The sequence below is a fragment of the Saccoglossus kowalevskii genome, chromosome 13 (assembly GCF_978046115.1).
Source record: "Saccoglossus kowalevskii chromosome 13, keSacKowa6.1, whole genome shotgun sequence".
NCBI classification, from domain to species: Eukaryota; Metazoa; Hemichordata; class Enteropneusta; family Harrimaniidae; genus Saccoglossus; species Saccoglossus kowalevskii.
This window is the reverse complement of record NC_140653.1, coordinates 33,757,524-33,777,103: the sequence shown is the minus strand read 5'-3', so window position 1 is coordinate 33,777,103 and position 19,580 is coordinate 33,757,524. Positions and strand designations below refer to the sequence as shown.

Genomic DNA, 19,580 nt, shown 5'->3' with positions numbered 1-19,580 from the left:
CCAACTCTTAAACTAGCAATTTAGTGCGTGCATTTTCAGGGTTCTGTTAAATCTTATTTGTTGCCAGGGTAACGAGTTCCAAAGAAGAGAACTATCCACTGCCTTCACACAGAAAATTATTTGCCCTTTGGATGAAACATTCTCGATTTGGGAACTGATTGTGTGTTTTAAGAATTTGAAATCGGCATGAACTAATCAAATTTATTTAAATTGTCATGTTTTAAATCGAAAATCAATTTACGTTATTCTAAGCTTTTCAACGTGTGGAACTGAGTGTTAATAGCCTACTACATTTCTTTGCAACAATACATTGAAAACCACCGAAGGTTTTTTTCTCGAGATTGCTCTGAATGTTGGTAAAAGCCGTTGTGAGATTAGAACAACTTATTACCTACTAATACTGTTGATGCATACTTTTGTCTATAGTCTAGACATATTTATATTAATTCTATGTAAATATGTCGCGACTGTAATGAAGTCTGCTGGTAATCGGCAATATTTTGAAACAGCAAAGTAGACAATCAGTCGTTATAACTCTACGATAAAGACTTTCCGTTTTCGACATTGTGAAATTCTTTCGTTTTTTGGGAGAAAACCCCTGAAAAAACTGATTTTGACAAGATAATTCAGAAATTTATATTACGAATAATTCATAACTAAATGTATTACATATGCACCCATGAATAATTTTCATAATTACCGATTACACTGAGAATATTACAGAAAATGATAATTTGCTATATTCTCTATATGTTTGCCTTTTATTTGTCTTGGCGTATGATTGAAAAAAGCTAAATAAAATTACAAACTATGTAGTGTATGTATGAACAATAAATTTAATAAATATGATTTTACTTGGTAAAAATACTGTAATTTCACAATGTCGAAAACGGAAAGTCTTTATCGTAGTGTTTTCTTACAACATTTAGTGTCTTACAAAAATTAAATCCAGGGTAATCTCAATGACACGATCTTGGTGGTATACACTGTAATATAGGCTTCAAAATTAAGTTCTATGTATGACCCTACATTTCCAAAAAATACATCAAATATGACTGAATGGGGCAGTTGTATAGCATCGCTAGTATGTATTTTGGGTACATAATGACGTAATTTCGATGACAATCTATGATTGGGGTATTTATATGAAGTTTAGAAGAGAAAATTGAATCTAATTGAAAACCTACGTATTTGACGGAATGGTGTGTTATTTAATTGTAATGGTTTATCAATGTCAAAATATGTTCCAAGTCTTTTGAAAATTGTGATGTTTTTTTTCAAAAGAATCTTTGGAAACGGTCATGTGACATGGTGAATAAATTGAAACATGCTTGTATCATCTGTAAATAACATAACCTAAAAATAAACGCAGTCGATGAATATATCATTTATGTTGAAACGAAAAAGAAATGAGCAACAGGTTATATTCAAGTAATTGAAGACCTAACAAACTGTTTTCTATTACTAAAAATGTAACCACTCGAAAGTTAATTCCCTAAATCCATAATAGGATCTGGTAGTGATATTTGGTAACTGTTGCCCACGTAACGGGCGGATTAAGGCTTATGAGTTATACAGTTATCAAACGAAATATCATGGCGTATGACTGTAATTGGTAGTCATACAAATACGAGGGATTGAACGAGAGTAACAGCAAGGACCCGTCTCTAAATCAATTCCCGTAAAATGTTATCGTGTTTTGCTACGCGGTCATTGCTTACACTACTAATGGGGAGGGGGGGGGCTGAGGCTGTGTCTAAAACGAAAACTCACCAGTTCACATTTTCTGCATAGTCTGCAGAAATGTAGTCTTAGCTTCAAATTTCGGAATACTCTTTCTCCAAAGTTCAACTTCCAAGTTGTGATCACTTAGACGAATCTTTTAATGTCTTTTAAGTCATTTTCAAATTAAATTCATATTTACACAATTTTAGTTCTTAATGTGTTATTGCTCCCTCACCGACGGACTCATAGTTGAAAGTCGGGCGGTGAGGGCGCAGTATTTAACGCAGTGCATCCCAATCCCAAAGATCACTACGTAACTAAAAATATCTCTCTACATTTACGTTGAAAGAAGAAAAACAATTTTGTAAGATACTTTTATTTCATATTCGAAAATATAGATAATAAATTTACACATTTGAAATTAAACTCTGCATATTTACACGTGCAGTAATATTACATGATACATGATGCGTTTTAGACCAGACTATTTCACAACTTATATGGGTATACATTTTGTAGACATGATGATCACTGACTTCTGCGTAAATAATGACGGGCTTGGGAGCTAAACATGACGTAATAAACAGACACCCTGTCCTCTGGTCATGTTAAAATGTCATGGAGAAAGTATTTTAAAATTGTAAATATTTATAGGGTATTTGTATTTGACAACATGCAGCGCTGTCAACACCACTGGTTGGAGGAGGGCTAAGTTTCTGCCACTTATTACTTCCACTGGCAGGATTCCAAATATAGGCGAATTTTTGGTTAAAAACATCGCGGCCTAGGTTATCATTCCACCCACCGCATACAAATATACCCCCGGAATCTAACGAACACACGGCACTCTCGTGGCGACAAACGGTGCCGTTTGTTCCGAAAATCGGTAATTTGGGAATGGTTTTATCGACTTTCCAGTCCTGGTAAGGGCTGAGTTTTGTATTCTCGCCATTCAAATAGGCAATGTACAGCTGATCTCCAAGGTTCAGCAATGGTGGTGGGCTAAGACCATTTCGCTGTTGGTTGATTCTCTTAAGTGGCATCCATTTATCTTCATTACACATGTAATATTCAACAGAGAAGGGTGTGGAATTATGGGATGGTTCTCCCCCGGACACGTAGATGTATTTGTCGTTGATCGAAACAGCCTTTGCGAATGATCGAGGTGTCCCCATCGATCCTACAACATCCCATCCATGAGTAATAGGATCAAATCTTTCGACCGTTGCCACGGCAATACATTCATCCGACTGCAATAAGTTTTTGCGAACTTTCCCACCTATGGCGTATAACTTTCCAGCGCATGCACAGAGAGTAAAGTTGTCCCGAAGATAGTGCATTGGTGGGAGTGAATTCCATGTATTTTTAACCGGATCAAAACAAAATAACTTCGAATTTGTTACTGTCCCCAAAGCTCCACCTACATAGACCTTTTCGTCCAATGTGACCGCTGCGTGGGATGACATAAAAGTCGGCAATGGAGTTAGCACTGCCCAGGCATCGTAATCAATGACGTACGCAACTACGTCACGTCGCACTCGATCTCTGCAATCCCTCCCGCCACAAAGTAATATTACATCAACCATACGACCAAGGCGATGTTGGAGCAATGAATTGTCAAGAGAAGTTTTCCTCCCAGGGCTTACCCAGTACCGCAGTGTTTCTTGTACATACTCTGCACAGGACGGGAACTTTTTGACGAGCTCTTGCCTTTCTACTTTATTGAGGAAATACTCTTTCTCCATCAGCGGAAGACGTATCGATGACAACAACGCCGGGAAGTGGTCCTCTCTGCTTTGTCTATTAAATTCTGTCCATTTTACAATCAGCTCAAATAACGCTTCCTCGTTGTCCACTGTAACGGAAACTACATCACATGTGATAATATCGTGAAAGTGATCAAAACCCAAGTCAAGAATTTCTTCCCCGCTAACTATTTCTTTCAGATTTTCTCTCTTCTGCAAAAATTTGTTGCAGTTCATCAATAAGATGGCCAGATGAAACCGTTGTGAGAGTGCACGAAGGAACAAACAGTTCTCAGTGTCAATGTTGTTGCTAAGAAAATGTTCATTCATGGATTTAAGAGATGTCATAAGAAATAAATCCGCGGCAACTAGAACTTCAAGTGCGTTGAACAAATCTACATCTATACACCCAGAGTACATGTATTGTAAAACAATCTCCATTGCTACATTGCTAATACCGTGCAACTCCACTCTGTTTTCCACTGATTCCTTCATACCACTTCGGAGCAGCGCTTCAAAATAGGGACTGCTGGCTACGAGCACCGCTGTATGTGCCTTGTATTCTTTGTCTGACACTTGCAGAACGATATCACATCCTTCCCCTCTGGTCTGTTGTTGTTTCAATGTACGCAACACTTTCATTGCTTGGCTGATTTCAGCGCTCTCTGCGTTGACGAGTTTCTCTACACCAGAAGTGTCGATTCTTTGCATACAATCCATAAGACTAGTTTCGCCAACGTCGCCACCAACGGTGGGGGCTTGGTCCCAGTTCGTGGAAGAAAACGATGTAGAAAATAAACTGCGCATGGTGACCTCTTTCTTATTCTATATACAACAATTCAATTTTCCCCTTTTTGGTCTTCTTCGAGTGTGGAACGTAGATAACGTGTTCTAATGTTCGTCACTACTCTGCATAAAGAACGCAATGACGCACACGAACTCTGCGTAGTGTAACAAGGTACGCAGACGCACTCCAAACACTGGCCGCGCCACGATCACACGATCTCGAAATCGTTACTTCGGATCCAGAGTGTTATTTCACAAAAATATGTTTGTTTTTTTTAAATATCGAGGATGAAAGTTGTACTCTCCACTTTGATCACGTGAGAACAAGCAAGTTCTGCTTACTACTGTAACAGTTTGTTTACCAAGTAGAATCAAGAAACTATAGTAAATGCAGATTGCTAGGACAAGGAAAGTATTTTCTTGATAAATGCTGAAAAAGACAAGAGTACTCTCTGAGTAAATGCTAACAATCAGATGCTGGTCGAAAATTGCCCTCTATCAGAAATAAACAACATACCGATGAGCGCGAGGCAAAGAGTGGTTATTTTTGGACAGTGGAATATAGATGTAAAATACTTTCGCTGAAAAGACATTTTAGCTGTTTTGTATAAAGTTTACTTTCACTGGTATTTGATGAGTTTAATGTAAAATATAGGAAAAGGGTATTTTCACTCTTTCACCCCTGCAGCGAAAAAAAATTGTACTTTATACATAGGCCAAGTGACTGACAATCAGTGAAATCGTTGCAGCTGATGATTTCTTGCATTAATGGCAGACAAGCCACGGCGTTACTGGCCATAATTCACGACTGCAAATATAAAAGCAGTTGGTCTGAAAGTGTTAGTGTGTTGTTTAGAATGTGGAGTTATTTTAAGCCTTGAAGTCCTAAATTAGGTATGGTTACAGCTTCTGATTGGTCAGTGTCAGCAGATGTTGAAAATAAAATAATATTTGGCTTTAAATTAAATTAAAGCAGTCAGAGAAAGAAGCTGACATCACGTGACATCGGGGAGTTGTTTCGAGCGTAGTATTTAATAATAAATCTATGTCACATGACGTGCATTTATAATTATTTACTAAATATTAATAACTCGTTATAAGTAAATAGATAGTATGCTGAACCCGTAACTTTCAAGTTTTTGGTGTTTTAATTTATTACTATTATCAGAGTTATTTTAAATAACTAAATAAAATGAATTTAATTAATAAATAAAGTTCGGGTGGTGTTGTTTATTAAAATTTATTAAAACACGAAACACACTTTTATCATATGTTTATTTATTGATGTATTGCAACAAGATGTGTGTCATTATTTCTTGTTCCATTTTTACCACTGGAAAGTGTTCCAGGTTATTCGTGTAGTGGGTGTTCGTACGCTCAGGATATCCTCATATTATAGTAAATAACAGTAAAGTAATCGTATTTATATTTTTACTCTGTACAGCAGCTTATTATGGTTTCGTTTTATCTCACATGATCGAACTTGCAAGTATAAATTTCCAAAAACTCAAATTTTTTAGTCCACTCTTTAACTGGCAACAGGGCACTCCGAAATCCAGGCGAGACTCCCCGCCCCCGAATGCACGTTCTCAACCTTAATTAGTATGAAATGTCATATCCCGAACATCACCGTGAGTGCCACAGACTAATATCGGACGGCCTAATTTTTCAAAAAAGGGACATCCACGTTTTCAGAATTCTATTCGATTTATATTTTATTAAAATTGTTGAATAACCTTGATTTCCTCATCTTTGTAGAAAAATAAATCTTCCATCAATTTGGTTTGGTTATAAAAATGATATTTCCTTGCGTTCAAGTTGACTGCAATATCTTCTACATTGTTGTGTACTATATACCACATTCATTATCTAAACAATTTTGTCATCAGCTCACATTAAACAGCTCATTTTATTATTATTATAATGTGAAGACTGTGGGGCTCGTATTACAACCTTATTTAATCTCCGATTATGTTAACAATGACTCGGCTAGACTACTGAGTTTACGTGTATTTAATATTTCACAATATTATAGATATTATGATATTAATTCCCAAAACACGCCATCGTGCCACACGCTGTAAGATGTATTTTTTAGGTCAATACAGTTTCACGAAAGTCTTTGGATTATATATGTCTTTCGAGTAGATTATTGCTATGCAAGGTGGAAAAAAATAGAGTCACGACAAAATTTGGAGATTACTGTTCTGTGCGTCACCTTCGAACCTACCATGTTCGGGAAACTATATTGATTCACTTTTTTCATTTATTAGGTACCGGGGATGCGCACAGTGCACATGCGTTTTGCGTTTGAGTAGTCACATTTAAAGCTGGTGGTCGTCGCGCAGCGCGTGTTCGAATTTCATGTAAATAAACAATGTATTTTACACGCGTTGTGTACGTCGCTATGAGTCCCATATCGAACAGGACGCGGCGCGACTACTGCTCAACTTCAATCTCCTTCCCAGAGGCCTTTGCGCTACCATTGTGGGTGCTATTTATGATAAGTAACATGTATCGAACTTTGGCTGGTTTCCGCCTCAAGTGTCATTCGCAAAGGACGCCGGGAACCAGCGAAGTATCGAACTGTGCAGAGTTCGCCGCAACTTGGGACTACAAGCCACAGAGGGCGCAATTTAAATATTGGAGTAGCGTGCTCCCGAACACACATACATAAAGTCAGCGTGAAATCCTCTGAAATGGTGAGTTCTGCTTCTATTTGTTGTAAATTTGTTAAGTCACCCGTTAATTATATGCAGTCAGTTTGTCTTCTATGTCATATACTGATCATTTGACTTGCGGTCTTTTAATTTGCCTGCCGTAATCCGTAATAGAAGGGTAACCGCATCTGTGAACCGTCTGCTCAAAGTTGCAATGTCATGTGTGTGACTTCAGTCACCATCATTGTATTTTTGTTTATTCCTCGTCGTGTAGACTTTAACTGTCGTCGAACATGATACTAATTCAACATATCCCTACAGCTTAACAGTCAGGGTTTTGTAATAATATAGTTGAACATTTCACAGACAAAGTGTTATTACTTGCCAAATGACCATGCTGCAATTCTTTCACAGTACTACTATTGTTGTTATATATATTGGGGTATTCAAATTAAACTCGAAACTTTGTCAAATAGATGAAACTAAACTCAAATTAATAATGATCAGAAATTCTATCTATCTGTAGAAATTTCAGTTACACTTCTAATTTGGTTCTGTTGTGTTGAGTTTATTCTGTGTTTGTGTGCATCTCATTTTGCTATAGCAGATTATCCTTAGGGATGCTTGAGTGGGCAATTGACAACCCAATGTAAATATCGCTCAATTTGATGATGAGCCATGGATCCAGGGCTCCATATGTTTGCGCGTGCACACATGATTCACAGTCAGTTCGCCCCAATGCACATTCGCCCCAGACCAGTTCGCCCCACAGTCAGTTCGCCCCAAAGTCGGTTCGCCCCAAGTTTACTGGTGTTCGTTTTCGCGGTTATGCGTGCAAGGAAATGTGGTTTTGAAATATTTTAAAAATTATACTAAAGTAAAGCCACATCGAAGGACGCTGATCGCCGCGATTCATGATTGTAGCATATCGCCTGAACCCGTGCTGTGCCGTGTGCTATGATCGCAGACTCGTTTGACCTATTAGTCCGTACCACACTCTCCGACCCGATAGATTTTATAATTGGCGTTCACAGGTCAAAGCAGCCAGCAATCTTTCCGTTCAGGCTTCGATGAGATCCGTAAACTGGATGAGCTTTGAATAGTTTATCGAAAGGTCGAATCGATCTTCAACGAACCATTTCTCAAACATCGCCATCTTGGATTATTCTATTGAGCAATAGGGGTTGTGTCGGCTTGGCTAGTATATTATATCTGAAACCAGTGAGCTTCGTGATGTTCCTATCAAACAGTGCTTTTACGTTCATTTATTATGTTTTCTTTCTTGCAGGTGACGTGTATGTACAATAATATCGTAACACGTAAACCAGAATCAATCATTGAGTTGTTGCGTGTCTTGGTTTTGTGTGTGTGGTGGGGTGTTTTTTTGTTTTGTTTTTTGGGTGTGTGTGGGGGGGGGGGGGCAACAACCGGATTGCTAACTTTATTGGTTGTTCGAAAGTACGAGAATACATAACATCGAAGTTCTTAAGTGTACGATAATGTAACGATTATAAAATACATAACATCGAAGTTCTTACAATAACGAACAGGTAACGACAATAAAATACATAACATCGAAGTTCTTTAAATTTACGTTAATGTAACGATTATAAAATACATAACATCGAAGTTCTTTAAATTAACGAACAGGTAACGACTATAAAATACATAACATCGAAGTTCTTAAATGTACGATAATGTAACGATTATAAAATACATAACATCGAAGTTCTTAAAATAACGAACAGGTAACGACTATAAAATACATAACATCGAAGTTCTAAAATTTACGATATTGTAACGATTATAAAATACATAACACCGAAGTTCTTTAAATTAACGAACAGGTAACGACTATAAAATACATAACATCGAAGTTCTTAAATTTACGATAATGTAACGATTATAAAATACATAACATCGAAGTTCTTAAAATAACGAACAGAGAGCGACTATAAAATACATAACATCGAAGTTCTTAAAATAACGAACAGGTAACGACTATAAAATACATAACATCGAAGTTCTTTAATTTTACGATAATACATAACATCGAAGTTCTTAATGTAACGATTATAAAATACATAACATCGAAGTTCTTAAAATAACGAACAGGTAACGACTATAAAATACATAACATCGAAGTTCTTAAAATAACGAACAGGTAACGACTTTAAAATACATAACATCGAAGTTCTTTAAGTTTACCTTACCTACTGTATGTTGCTGACAACAGGTGCGTTACCATACAGTCTGGAACTGGATCTGAGCAGCTTCTCGACGGAGATCTCATTACGTTGAAACTCTTCCCATAGTTTAAATATTCTTCCTTGTAGATCGCGAAATTTCTTCTTTTGACGACTTCTCAGTTTCTTCTCGGATACTAATCGAACATGCACGTTGATGATGGTAGCTTCCCTGTGCAGTAAAGTTACAAGCAAATAAAATGGCAGGTTGGCTTTCTTCCCTTTCTTATTAAGGCGTGAATGCCAACCCTCCACATCATTATTTGTCCTCACGCTCTGTAAGTAACAAGACCATGTGGAGGGCGGCATCACGAATGACAATATCCACTGTCTCTCAACATACGCGAACACCTGTAAAGATATCGAAAGGAATGATTAATTAGTTAACAGATTAATACTTTGTAATTGTTGGATAATAAAAATAATAACAAGTAGTAGTAGAAGTAACTAATTACCAAGACAATAGGATGTAATTAGCAGTAGCTAATTACCAAAACAAAAAATGTAATTAGTATTAGCTAATGCTAAAAAAAAACATATTAATATTAATTAAATATGACGTACCTCCTTCAGTTTCTTAGTACCAGCCATCTCCTTTAATTTCTGGAACATCTCCGGTATAGCCTGGTGTGGTAGTAATGGGAGGGACATTAATTTTCATAGCAATTTATATGTCCCATCGTGCTCCATGTACTCCCTCTGCAATCCGGAACTCTGGATGTGTTTCCATACAGCCTGTCGCCAATGGAATGAGCATCCTTTGATGTTGACACCAGGGAAAGTTGCTTGCAGGGCTCGCCATATTCCTTCCTCAAAATCTACCATTGCCTCGCTGAATAGGATTTCTTCGGGTAATAAATCTTTAACGGCTTTGAATACAGCTGAATAATCTTTTTTACTTTTTCCGGACATCAACGCGAAACAAAGCGGGATCTGCAAACAAAAATAACAATCAATAACGATTAACATACAAACGAAGTGTAAGGTAATTCACTAATAATATGCGACCATATATAACAAATATTTACTTGGGGACTTACCTGTTTCGTTTCATCGTCTTGTTTTATAAAACAATGAATAGATAATAATTGTGTAAATGGTGCCTTCACCAACTTAAATGTCCCGTCAATGTACCATCTTTTCCCTTTTGATAAAAGACACAATTGCTCCTGTGTTGCGAATACAATGTGGAGTTTCCCTGCTCGGCGTCTGAGAACATCTCTGTGAATAAAACCTGTTGAATAATAAAAAGATTGTACATTTCCACTGGAACTCTCTACCATGCTTCACCGCATCTGAATAAAAGGCTGCTGTAATTCCTGTAAAAAATGATTTGCTGTTATTAAAACATTATATAAATAACGTGTTGGTGTACATATATGACACAATTTAAAGTATAATGTAATTTATAAAACTGTCGAAAACAAATTGGTTATGAGGTATAGGCTCACCTGTTGCACACTTTCTGTGCTGCCAACGATCACATTGATCACACTGCATTGCTTGGTGGCGCGATGTTACTTCTTGGCTGCATTTCACACATGGACATCTTACTACTGCGATACGGTGGCTTTCCTGGTGTCTGGTATTCATGATGATATATATTCCTGTGAAAATACAAACTAGATACAAATGAAATTGTGCAGTACTGTTCGGTATCGTATACAAATGTTTGCTAAACAGTGGTAATAGAATCAAAATAGAATTTGAGATTGACTAAATTGAATTTAGTTCTTAGTTGATAAACGAAATAGAGTTTGAGATTAACAATGAATCTTGATTATCGAAATAGAATCTTAGTCTGTCGATCAGCGGTTGACAATACAAAATATAATCGAAAATGGAAATAGAATTTGCTGTCGATGGATAGGATAACGTGCTGGGTACAATAGTATGACTATGGGTGGGTCACAATATCGTGGTAGGTAAATATCGTCTAGTCAGAGCGTAGCTGCTGAGAGAGGTATGCCGTATGTTCACTTGATGATAAATCAATCAGAGTGGTTGCAGTACCCTAGAAATTGTTAGACTTTATACCCTTCAAATCACGCTGATTGGATATTTGGATTATATATTGGAAATTGCAAATTTGCATATTTAATATGCGCTAACCACTCACTTTAAATGCCTTATACTTAACACTTACCTAATAGATACTAGAGGTGTTGATACAAAACAATAGATCGATGAGCGGCGTGCGTCTTATCTAATGGGTGATTGTGCAAGCTGTCAGATCGATTAACGGGCGGCCCTTCTCATGTACTCGTACAAAGCCGATCATGGGCGGTACGAGTCATGTACCGTTAATGGTCTAATAGTGGGTGTGGTCAATTGTTTCGCGATATACTAGGTATGCGCACAAACTGCAGAGTAATGTTTATTTTTGAGAATCAAATATGATTTTCAACATTTCCCCTGGACTTGAATAACGGTGTACGTCACAAAATGAATGTAAAACACATATACAATGGACTACAAATAAATTGGTTGTTGCTGTACCACAACTTCATGTCACAAAGCTCCACGTTACTGGGTCTTCTAGACGCCCAGTTTAATAGGTGTTATTCGGTACTGAAAAGGTGTCGCGGTCACACCTTTTTGATGGTGTGTGCATGGTGTACTACTATCACGCAATGTAGAGCCAACAATGGCAGAGAACAAACACACAGAATACTACTACGTTTTATTTTTTCAAAATGAATACTGTGTTCTTGCATTCATAAACCCTTAATAACAATTCTTCACTTCTGAAAACTAAACAAATATAATACGTGTACAATGTTAATATAACTACGTTGTATATATAATTATAACAAGTCTCGTGATTCCTTTAGCGTGACCACAGTCCTTGTGACACACACCACCCCCTTTTGAATGGAACGTTCAAGATGGCGGGACCGTATTTTTAATCCGTGCGTTAAAACTGGAACGCCGAAACCACACAACACCGATTGATTGGTTGGTTCATTCATGTTTGTAAGGCAAGCCAGGGGAGATAAGTCAATCGAAAAAGGGGCAAAAAATCGCTATCACAGCGCATGGCAAAAAAAAGGCAAAGTATCGCTATCACGACGCATATGGCACGACACCGGTTCGACTCTTCGGGCGATATGCTACAATCGCGGCGATCAGCCTCCTTCGATGTGGTTTTTACTTAAGTATAATTTTTAAAATATTTCAAAACCACATTTCCTTGCACGCATAACCGCGAAAACGAACACCAGTAAACTTGGGGCGAACCGACTTTGGGGCGAACTGGTCTGGGGCGAATGTGCATTGGGGCGAACTGACTGACACATATATCATTACTTTTATGTAATTTGCTCAGTGTCGTACATTTCGAACTTCATGTGTCATATTTTATCTAGGTCTCAGTGTTCTAGACTGTAAGCAAATAAAATTATAGAGAACCAAAGTAATGATTTCAATATTTGCGTTAGCTTCCTATTATTTCATGGGCTCTTCAGCTATCTCCATACAAGTCTGGAAACATTGCATTGATTTTGCTGCTATGGTCAGGTCAATGGGTGACCACAACACTGTTTGGTTGATAAATACATGTATAGTCATGCTGCTAAACCAGTGTTCGAAATTAACTGAAAATCATAACAGTCCCGAAGGACCTATGTCAAATTAAAACTGTAGGTCCTTCTAGCTAACTGTAGGCCCTGATATTTAACAAACAAAGACTAAACGGATAATACAAGCTTGCAATTGCAAAACCTTTATTTACTAATTAATCAGATGTATTATCTGCAGCCTCAAAGAGGTCATCGTCATTTCTTTCATCGTCACTAAACTCATCAAAATCTTCAGAAAAAAATACTGTCATGATCACTGGTCGACTCTGAATCTGACATGCATTTTGCATCGTGTTCACAATCATTGGCGTCAGCCTCATCTTCTACAAGGATCAATTCTGCTGCACGATCCTTGAGAAGGTCGGCAATACATCACCTTGCTGTTGTTATCAAAAAGTAACCAGTCTTTCAACTCCGCCTGCCAGCTAACTTGGAATGTGCGTGGTTTACGCCTGGACCGTTCGTATTCTTGCTGTTTGTCATGCCTTTCTTGTGTAGTTTTCACACGTTTAGCAGCAGGCTCCTGGCAGTTTAAATATTGCCACATACTTCGATGTAGACGTAACTCTGCAACTATTGATACCAGCGTGTTCAATGCAAATCAGCGTTCGCTGAACTGTGAGTCAGATCACGTGACCCGGCTGGGCTTTCAGCTTGCGCGTAGAGGCGGGGACCAGCCAACCTGCAGCGTCAATGTTGTTACAATTCCCACGTTCGGCGCATTTCGCGATCATTCGGCGAGCTTGAATTATGACTCTTATTCCCAGGTCGATGAGTGATGCCATTTGTTGATCAAATGTGCAAGAAAATGCAATTTTGAAACAATTCTGGAGTTACTATAGATATTTATTATATATTTGGTCTTACAATCATACTAAATAATGGAACATTTTTTTTAAATATAAATTTATCGTCGGCCACAAGGACTGATGGTTTTTCACAGCTCTAGGCCCTTTACACCCACTGTCGGCGTGATGCCGAAGGACCAACGTTAATTTCGAACACTGTGCTAAACTGTGTGGCTGTTCCTTTCTGCCCAACATTTTAATAAATTGACATGGTTAATGAGCAAAATCAAGGCAATGTTTCCAGGCTATTATGGAGAGGGCTGAAGGAACCACAAAATAATAGGAAGGTAACCAGGCTATGTAAGTTAGACCATGGTTAAAAGAAATGTTATTGAAGATGAAAGAAACAAATTTATCTGATAACTTCTAGCAACTGAATAACGAAGAGTTATTATGCTTCCTTCTGGGAGATACCATTCAAGGTTATAACAAAGAAATATGTTGCACCATGGACAAACTTATGAAAGAATTTTTAGTTGATGCCATGGATGTTAGAACAACATTTTTAAACTAATAAGTAGATTGTAATGTTATTTTTATTGTACTGATATTAATTTTGTTATATGTTATTTTTCTTGATCTATAACAGTGTTTCTTGTACTTATTTTAAGAAATGTATCTTTAATTTTGCAGCTCCTGTAAAAGTGAGCCCCTGCTTTAAAAGGGTAGCAACAAATAAATAAATAAAAAAGGGAAGCATGTCAAAAGACATTTAAAATAGTGTGCATTAATTTGCTGTGCAACAACCTCATTTTATTATAAAAGGATCCATCACAGTGTTTGAGTACTACTATATGTAAATATTGTTCATTTTGATAACGCCGTGAATCCAAGGCTAAGAATTTAAACTGAAATTTCTTTCTTTCTTCCCAGGCACGTCGGTATGATTCCAGAACTACGATCTTCTCTCCAGAAGGTACTACAATTTTATTGTCATTTTTGTAACATTAATTTGGAATAATCAATATCACATTAAGTTTTGAAATGATTATATCAAGGTTTGTTAATTTGTTTAGATATGATTCAATCTGTGCACTGTGTCTCTTGAAAAATATGAATTTGAATTAAAAAGTGAAAGTGAATTGATAATGCTTGATGTTTAAATAATAAGATTCAAGGTGTAGAAGATCGAGTTTAAAATATCACAGAAACTAGTATAACAGTTCAGCATAAGGATGAGGGTTTCGGAGCTACATGCTATCAGAAGATTGATTATGAAACATTATTTTGAAAGCAACAAATGTCATTGATGAAATCTGACTACTATACTACACTACTATAATTTTTATCACAACCTGATTTTATTCTCATTGTGATAACATGGTGAGCATTACAATATAAAATCATTAAATATAGATATATTGCAATGTATTCGGTGTAATTTTACTTGAATAATCAGAAAAATCAAAACCAAACTGATGATACATCTCAAGAATGAATTCTTGCTTTTTTACACTGACCTGATTTGTACAACTTTAAATGGCAATTAACGAGAACCCAACCATCAAACTAACAATGGGCAATTCAATGTTCAATTATAAATAGGTAATTATTCGCCATTTGGTCAGTATGAATGTACAATATTTGCTGCATTAGAAGTGCACATCAACCAAAAATTGTATTATATTCTGGATTATTAAAATATTCCTTTGTTTTACGATGTATTTCTAATACAGCAAATATGGTATATACGATAAATGCTGAAACATATAAATATAAATCATGATATTTGATAGTTGACTTTTCCCATTGCAGGTCGTCTATATCAAGTAGAATATGCAATGGAAGCTATAGGTCACGCTGGTACTTGTCTTGGTATTCTTGCATCAGATGGAGTCTTGTTAGCCGCAGAAAGAAGGAACATACATAAATTATTAGATGAAGTATTTTTCTCAGAAAAGATTTATAAGTTGACTGAGTAAGTTGAATTAGTACAGTGAGCTGCAGGAACATGAAGATGTTTCAAACATTTTATAAATATAAATGTTTATAAATCGAAATGGCTTTTTGACCAATCCAGAAATGATATTGTGATCATTGCAAGTTCTAATCAATATTAATGTGTTAGTTCAACATCATCTGATCATCCTGCTTAAATTGTGTATATACATCACCTAGTGAGGGATTCAAACCTACAACCTTCACTATACGGACTGATATGCTATCCACTGTAACAACCAGTCGACAATGGAGCATGCTTGGATATATGGGAAGTCATGTGACTCCCACGTTAAATTGTGGAATCTTTCAAGTAAACACATTGCTATATCATGCTCGCTACCATTGTGGGTGCTATTTATGTTATTCAAAGCACCAATTGTTTGTGACAGCTACCTAAAATGAATAGTTCTGTAACCTCACAATAGAGTAAAATTTACTATAGTAGTAAATTCTTGTGGGATTACTGGCTTCTTTTTCCTAGCACTTTAGCAGATAATCTATTATGTGTGGGTAGTTGTGTTCTATGAATCAAAACCTAAATTTTTAAAAAACATTTCAGTGACATGGCTTGTAGTGTAGCAGGTATCACATCAGATGCTAATGTTCTCACCAATGAACTTAGACTTATAGCACAGAGGTAAGTAATTATTTGTTAACAGTACATTTTATGTAGAGTTTTATACTAATTTAACCATTACAGGTTGCCAATGATGAAATGAACACCTGTAGTTTGTGTACAACTTTTATAGTTGTAGTATTTTCCTACACAGTGATTCAGCTGTTCACTGGCAATTTGCTGGTGTTTTTTTCAATTGTGCTAAATTTGTTCAATCATTTCAAACAAAGTGTTTTCTGTTAAATTTTACTGTTTTACACTCAAAATATGGCAAATAATTAGATATTTGCCATGACAGTAGTCGCCATTTTGTATAAAATATCCTTAGCTAATTTGAGACAACTAAATCTCTGTACAAACTGTAACTGAATTTATAACAGACAGTTGAACACAAACAAGGACTAATAATTTGCATTTTGTCCATCCGTCTCGTATCTTGGAAATGTTTCTTAGTTAAGTAAATAAGATACTGTGGTTTATTTGTAAAACTGACTTTCAATTTTCTGTAGATATCTTCTCCAGTATCAAGAATCAATTCCATGTGAGCAGCTGGTCAGTAGCTTGTGTGATATGAAACAAGCATACACCCAGTTTGGTGGTAAGTATATGAATTAGTAATTCAGAAATGTGTAATATTTATATATCATGAAGTAATATATTGTTGTGTGATGTAAACTTCCCTGTTCCATGATTGTGTCTCTATTTGAGCCGAATGACAGATTATATCAAACTTAATTCAAGTGCTGTATCACTGGTTTTAAATGAATATAAAAGTGTCCATCTTAAGCCATCATGTGTTGGTGGGTATGGGCTAATTCTTTATTGATGGTTTATTTATATATTTTTTTTCTATTTTCAGGTAAAAGGCCATTTGGTGTATCTCTACTGTACATGGGTTGGGATAAACATTATGGGTATCAGTTGTACCAGAGTGATCCTAGTGGTAACTATGGTGGCTGGAAAGCCACATGTATAGGAAACAACAGTGCTGTGAGTAGGACACACTATTTGAACAATTTAAATATTTAACAAACTCAAATTTTGGGTTCTTCAGTTGTTACCATGTATGCAATAGCATCAAATTCATGAACAGATTTTTAGGGGCAGATTTGGTAATCCATCATGACATATATTGTATGCCATTGAGAACCAACCACAGTTGTCATTCCTAATGTATGGATTTGCAAATTAATTGCTGTTGCTAATATTTTCTGTTACAGGCTGCAGTATCCATGTTAAAACAAGAATACAAAGAAGGCGAAATGAACATGAAAGAGTCTTTATCTTTAGCAATTAAAATATTGAATAAAACATTGGATTTAACTAAACTCACTTCAGAAAAAGGTGAGATACTTTTCATGTTTGCTCTACATTTTGTATTCAGGAATTATGCCTTGATTCCATTGAAATGCCTTGGAAGCAGTCCTAGTGATTGTTGTTAGTCCGCATTCAGTACATGGAGGCTGTGTAACTTCTCAATATAATTTTTGGATTAGAACAGGAACTCTGGCTTTCTTGATTTGTTTTCATTTATCATTTGTACACATACTGTAGACTGCGGTAATTTGCAAGAGAAATATTTTGTGACTTCTGTGAGATGACGACATTCATGGAATTTTGTAAACTTATTTCTGGAGAGCAGGCTTGAAATATTGGTGTCTATTCAGATTAACTGATTTGAATATGGCACCTTCCAGCAAGTAGACATTACCCATTCAACTATTGTCACCGAATAAACTTGACTAATTTTGTTCAAAAATGATGATAAAGACTTATAGACAATGTGCAAGTGTGTCTATTTGTTCTAAGCATAACAAAAATTATAGAAAGATAAATAAAAATGTTTTAACGGAAAAAATAATGGAATTCAAAAGGTTAATCAAATACCTGATTGGCTGTCATGTACCTGTGAATGCCATAATCTGATTGGCTGTCATGTTTTGTTTGTCAATACAGTTGAGATTGCTACTTTGACGAGAGATGGAGACAAGACTGTTATTAGAATTCTGGATGCTGCAGAAGTTGATCAAATTATAAAGAAAAATGAAGCAGAAGAAGCTAAAGCAGACGCTGCTAAGAAAGAGAAAGAAAAAGAAAGGGAAAAAGAAAAATCAAAATAATTGAATTCTAGAATTTTGTAGAATTTCTGACTAAGTTGTACTTCAAGTATGATGCATTTCTCCATTAATGTTATTTCTAGTGAATCATTTCTGTGAATCTTATCACACTCATTGTGAACATTACCAGATATGGAAATATATATCTATGCTACATATATATATATGCTACAACATGGAAACAAAATAGTAAAACACTTCTGGTTTAGTGCAAAATGCTCCATTATATTGAGACATTGCTTTATTTCATATTAATGTTTGTATTCATCTGTGATGTTTATCTGTTAAGGATCATCACTTGAATTATAATGGAATAAAATATATTTGCTGAGTTTTGCTTTTTTGTATCTCTCAAACTTTTTTTTTTTTTTTTTATAGTAGCAAAGATAATGACTAACAACAATTGACTTTACTCCCTGAAAGACTCAAAGAAGTAACATACACATAATACTTCATCTAGGCTTGATATAGATAGACTGTTTATAACACAATTCCCAAATATTTAATGTATTACACTTGCACAACTAATCAATTGCATGTATGGGAATCTGAATGAGAGTATAGATATTTCTGTCAGAGTACATCATCAAATCCACCATTTTGTTAAATTTCTAGTGAGGAAACGAGGTATTGTGAATACCAGAAATCCCTTATCTGTCAATTACTGAACACATGCCAGTGATGCTGCCTTAAGGGTGGGGTCAGCTGAATAGAATTGTGATGAAGAAACATCTTATTTGCATTCTTAGAATTACACTTTTTTTTTTCTAGGAGTTGATAAATGAATAGACAAGTTGAACACCAGTCAATATTACAAATCAAAATGATCATTTCTTAAAATGAAAAAAAATGTGTATAAGATCACCACAAATAATGTAATTGTATTTTGGACATTACTATTCATAATAGGGTGTTTGAAAGGTTTTCCCCACTGATAGTTCTTTAACTTGTAGATTATCAGCTGGGTATACCGGTAATTTAGACGCACATGTAAAATGACATAACTGTTATTTATGGTTGTCATCCTGCTCTGATTTGGGGTTGCCATGGACAACGTAAAAATGTAGATTCAAATGACAGGTTGTGAGTTGCTGTTAGGATGGTCTTTTGTTACACCTTGTATGAGTGATATCAGATTCACAGCTGTGATTGGTGAACTGGTTTAAAATGCCATTCTGAGTTACTAAATGTTTTTTTTTCAAAAAGACGTACTTCTAATAAAGCAATTACATTATCTGTGATATTATGAATCATAAACATTTTATATTATTTATAATGACAGTTAAATTTGGTTTGCATTGTCCATTTTCTGTTT

The 19,580-nt window shown here is 35.9% G+C and overlaps 2 protein-coding genes and 1 pseudogene across 2 annotated transcripts; 1 reads left to right on the top strand and 2 right to left on the bottom strand.

Annotated features, from left to right (window-relative positions):
• Positions 1-1,777: 1,777 nt before the first annotated feature.
• Positions 1,778-4,277, bottom strand: LOC100369134 (kelch-like protein 28). The gene is made up of 2 exons (XM_002736372.1): positions 2,403-4,277; positions 1,778-1,879 (listed from the first exon to the last, which is right to left on the bottom strand). The coding sequence occupies exons 1-2, from the start codon at positions 4,275-4,277 to the stop codon at positions 1,778-1,780; spliced, it is 1,977 nt and encodes a 658-aa protein (XP_002736418.1).
• Positions 4,278-6,884: 2,607 nt separating this feature from the next.
• On the top strand, positions 6,885-18,597 carry LOC100378167 (proteasome subunit alpha type-4-like). Its single transcript, XM_085507249.1, has 8 exons — positions 6,885-6,958; positions 14,465-14,507; positions 15,347-15,509; positions 16,092-16,169; positions 16,658-16,746; positions 17,008-17,138; positions 17,369-17,492; positions 18,105-18,597. The coding sequence occupies exons 1-8, from the start codon at positions 6,956-6,958 to the stop codon at positions 18,266-18,268; spliced, it is 795 nt and encodes a 264-aa protein (XP_085363375.1). The 5' UTR covers positions 6,885-6,955; the 3' UTR covers positions 18,269-18,597.
• LOC146735246 (uncharacterized) lies at positions 9,130-10,755 on the bottom strand (annotated as a pseudogene).
• Positions 18,598-19,580: the final 983 nt, after the last annotated feature.

Coding starts and splice junctions, on each gene's coding strand:
- LOC100369134 (XM_002736372.1), bottom strand. CDS start 4,277: ATGCGCAGTTTATTTTCTACATCGTTTTCTTCCACGAACTGGGACCAA. Junction 1,880..2,402: donor CCAGTGGTGTTGACAGCGCT/GCATGTTGTCAA, acceptor AGACATTAAAAG/ATTCGTCTAAGTGATCACAA.
- LOC100378167 (XM_085507249.1), top strand. Junction 16,170..16,657: donor CTTAGACTTATAGCACAGAG/GTAAGTAATTAT, acceptor AATTTTCTGTAG/ATATCTTCTCCAGTATCAAG. Junction 17,493..18,104: donor TAAACTCACTTCAGAAAAAG/GTGAGATACTTT, acceptor TTGTCAATACAG/TTGAGATTGCTACTTTGACG.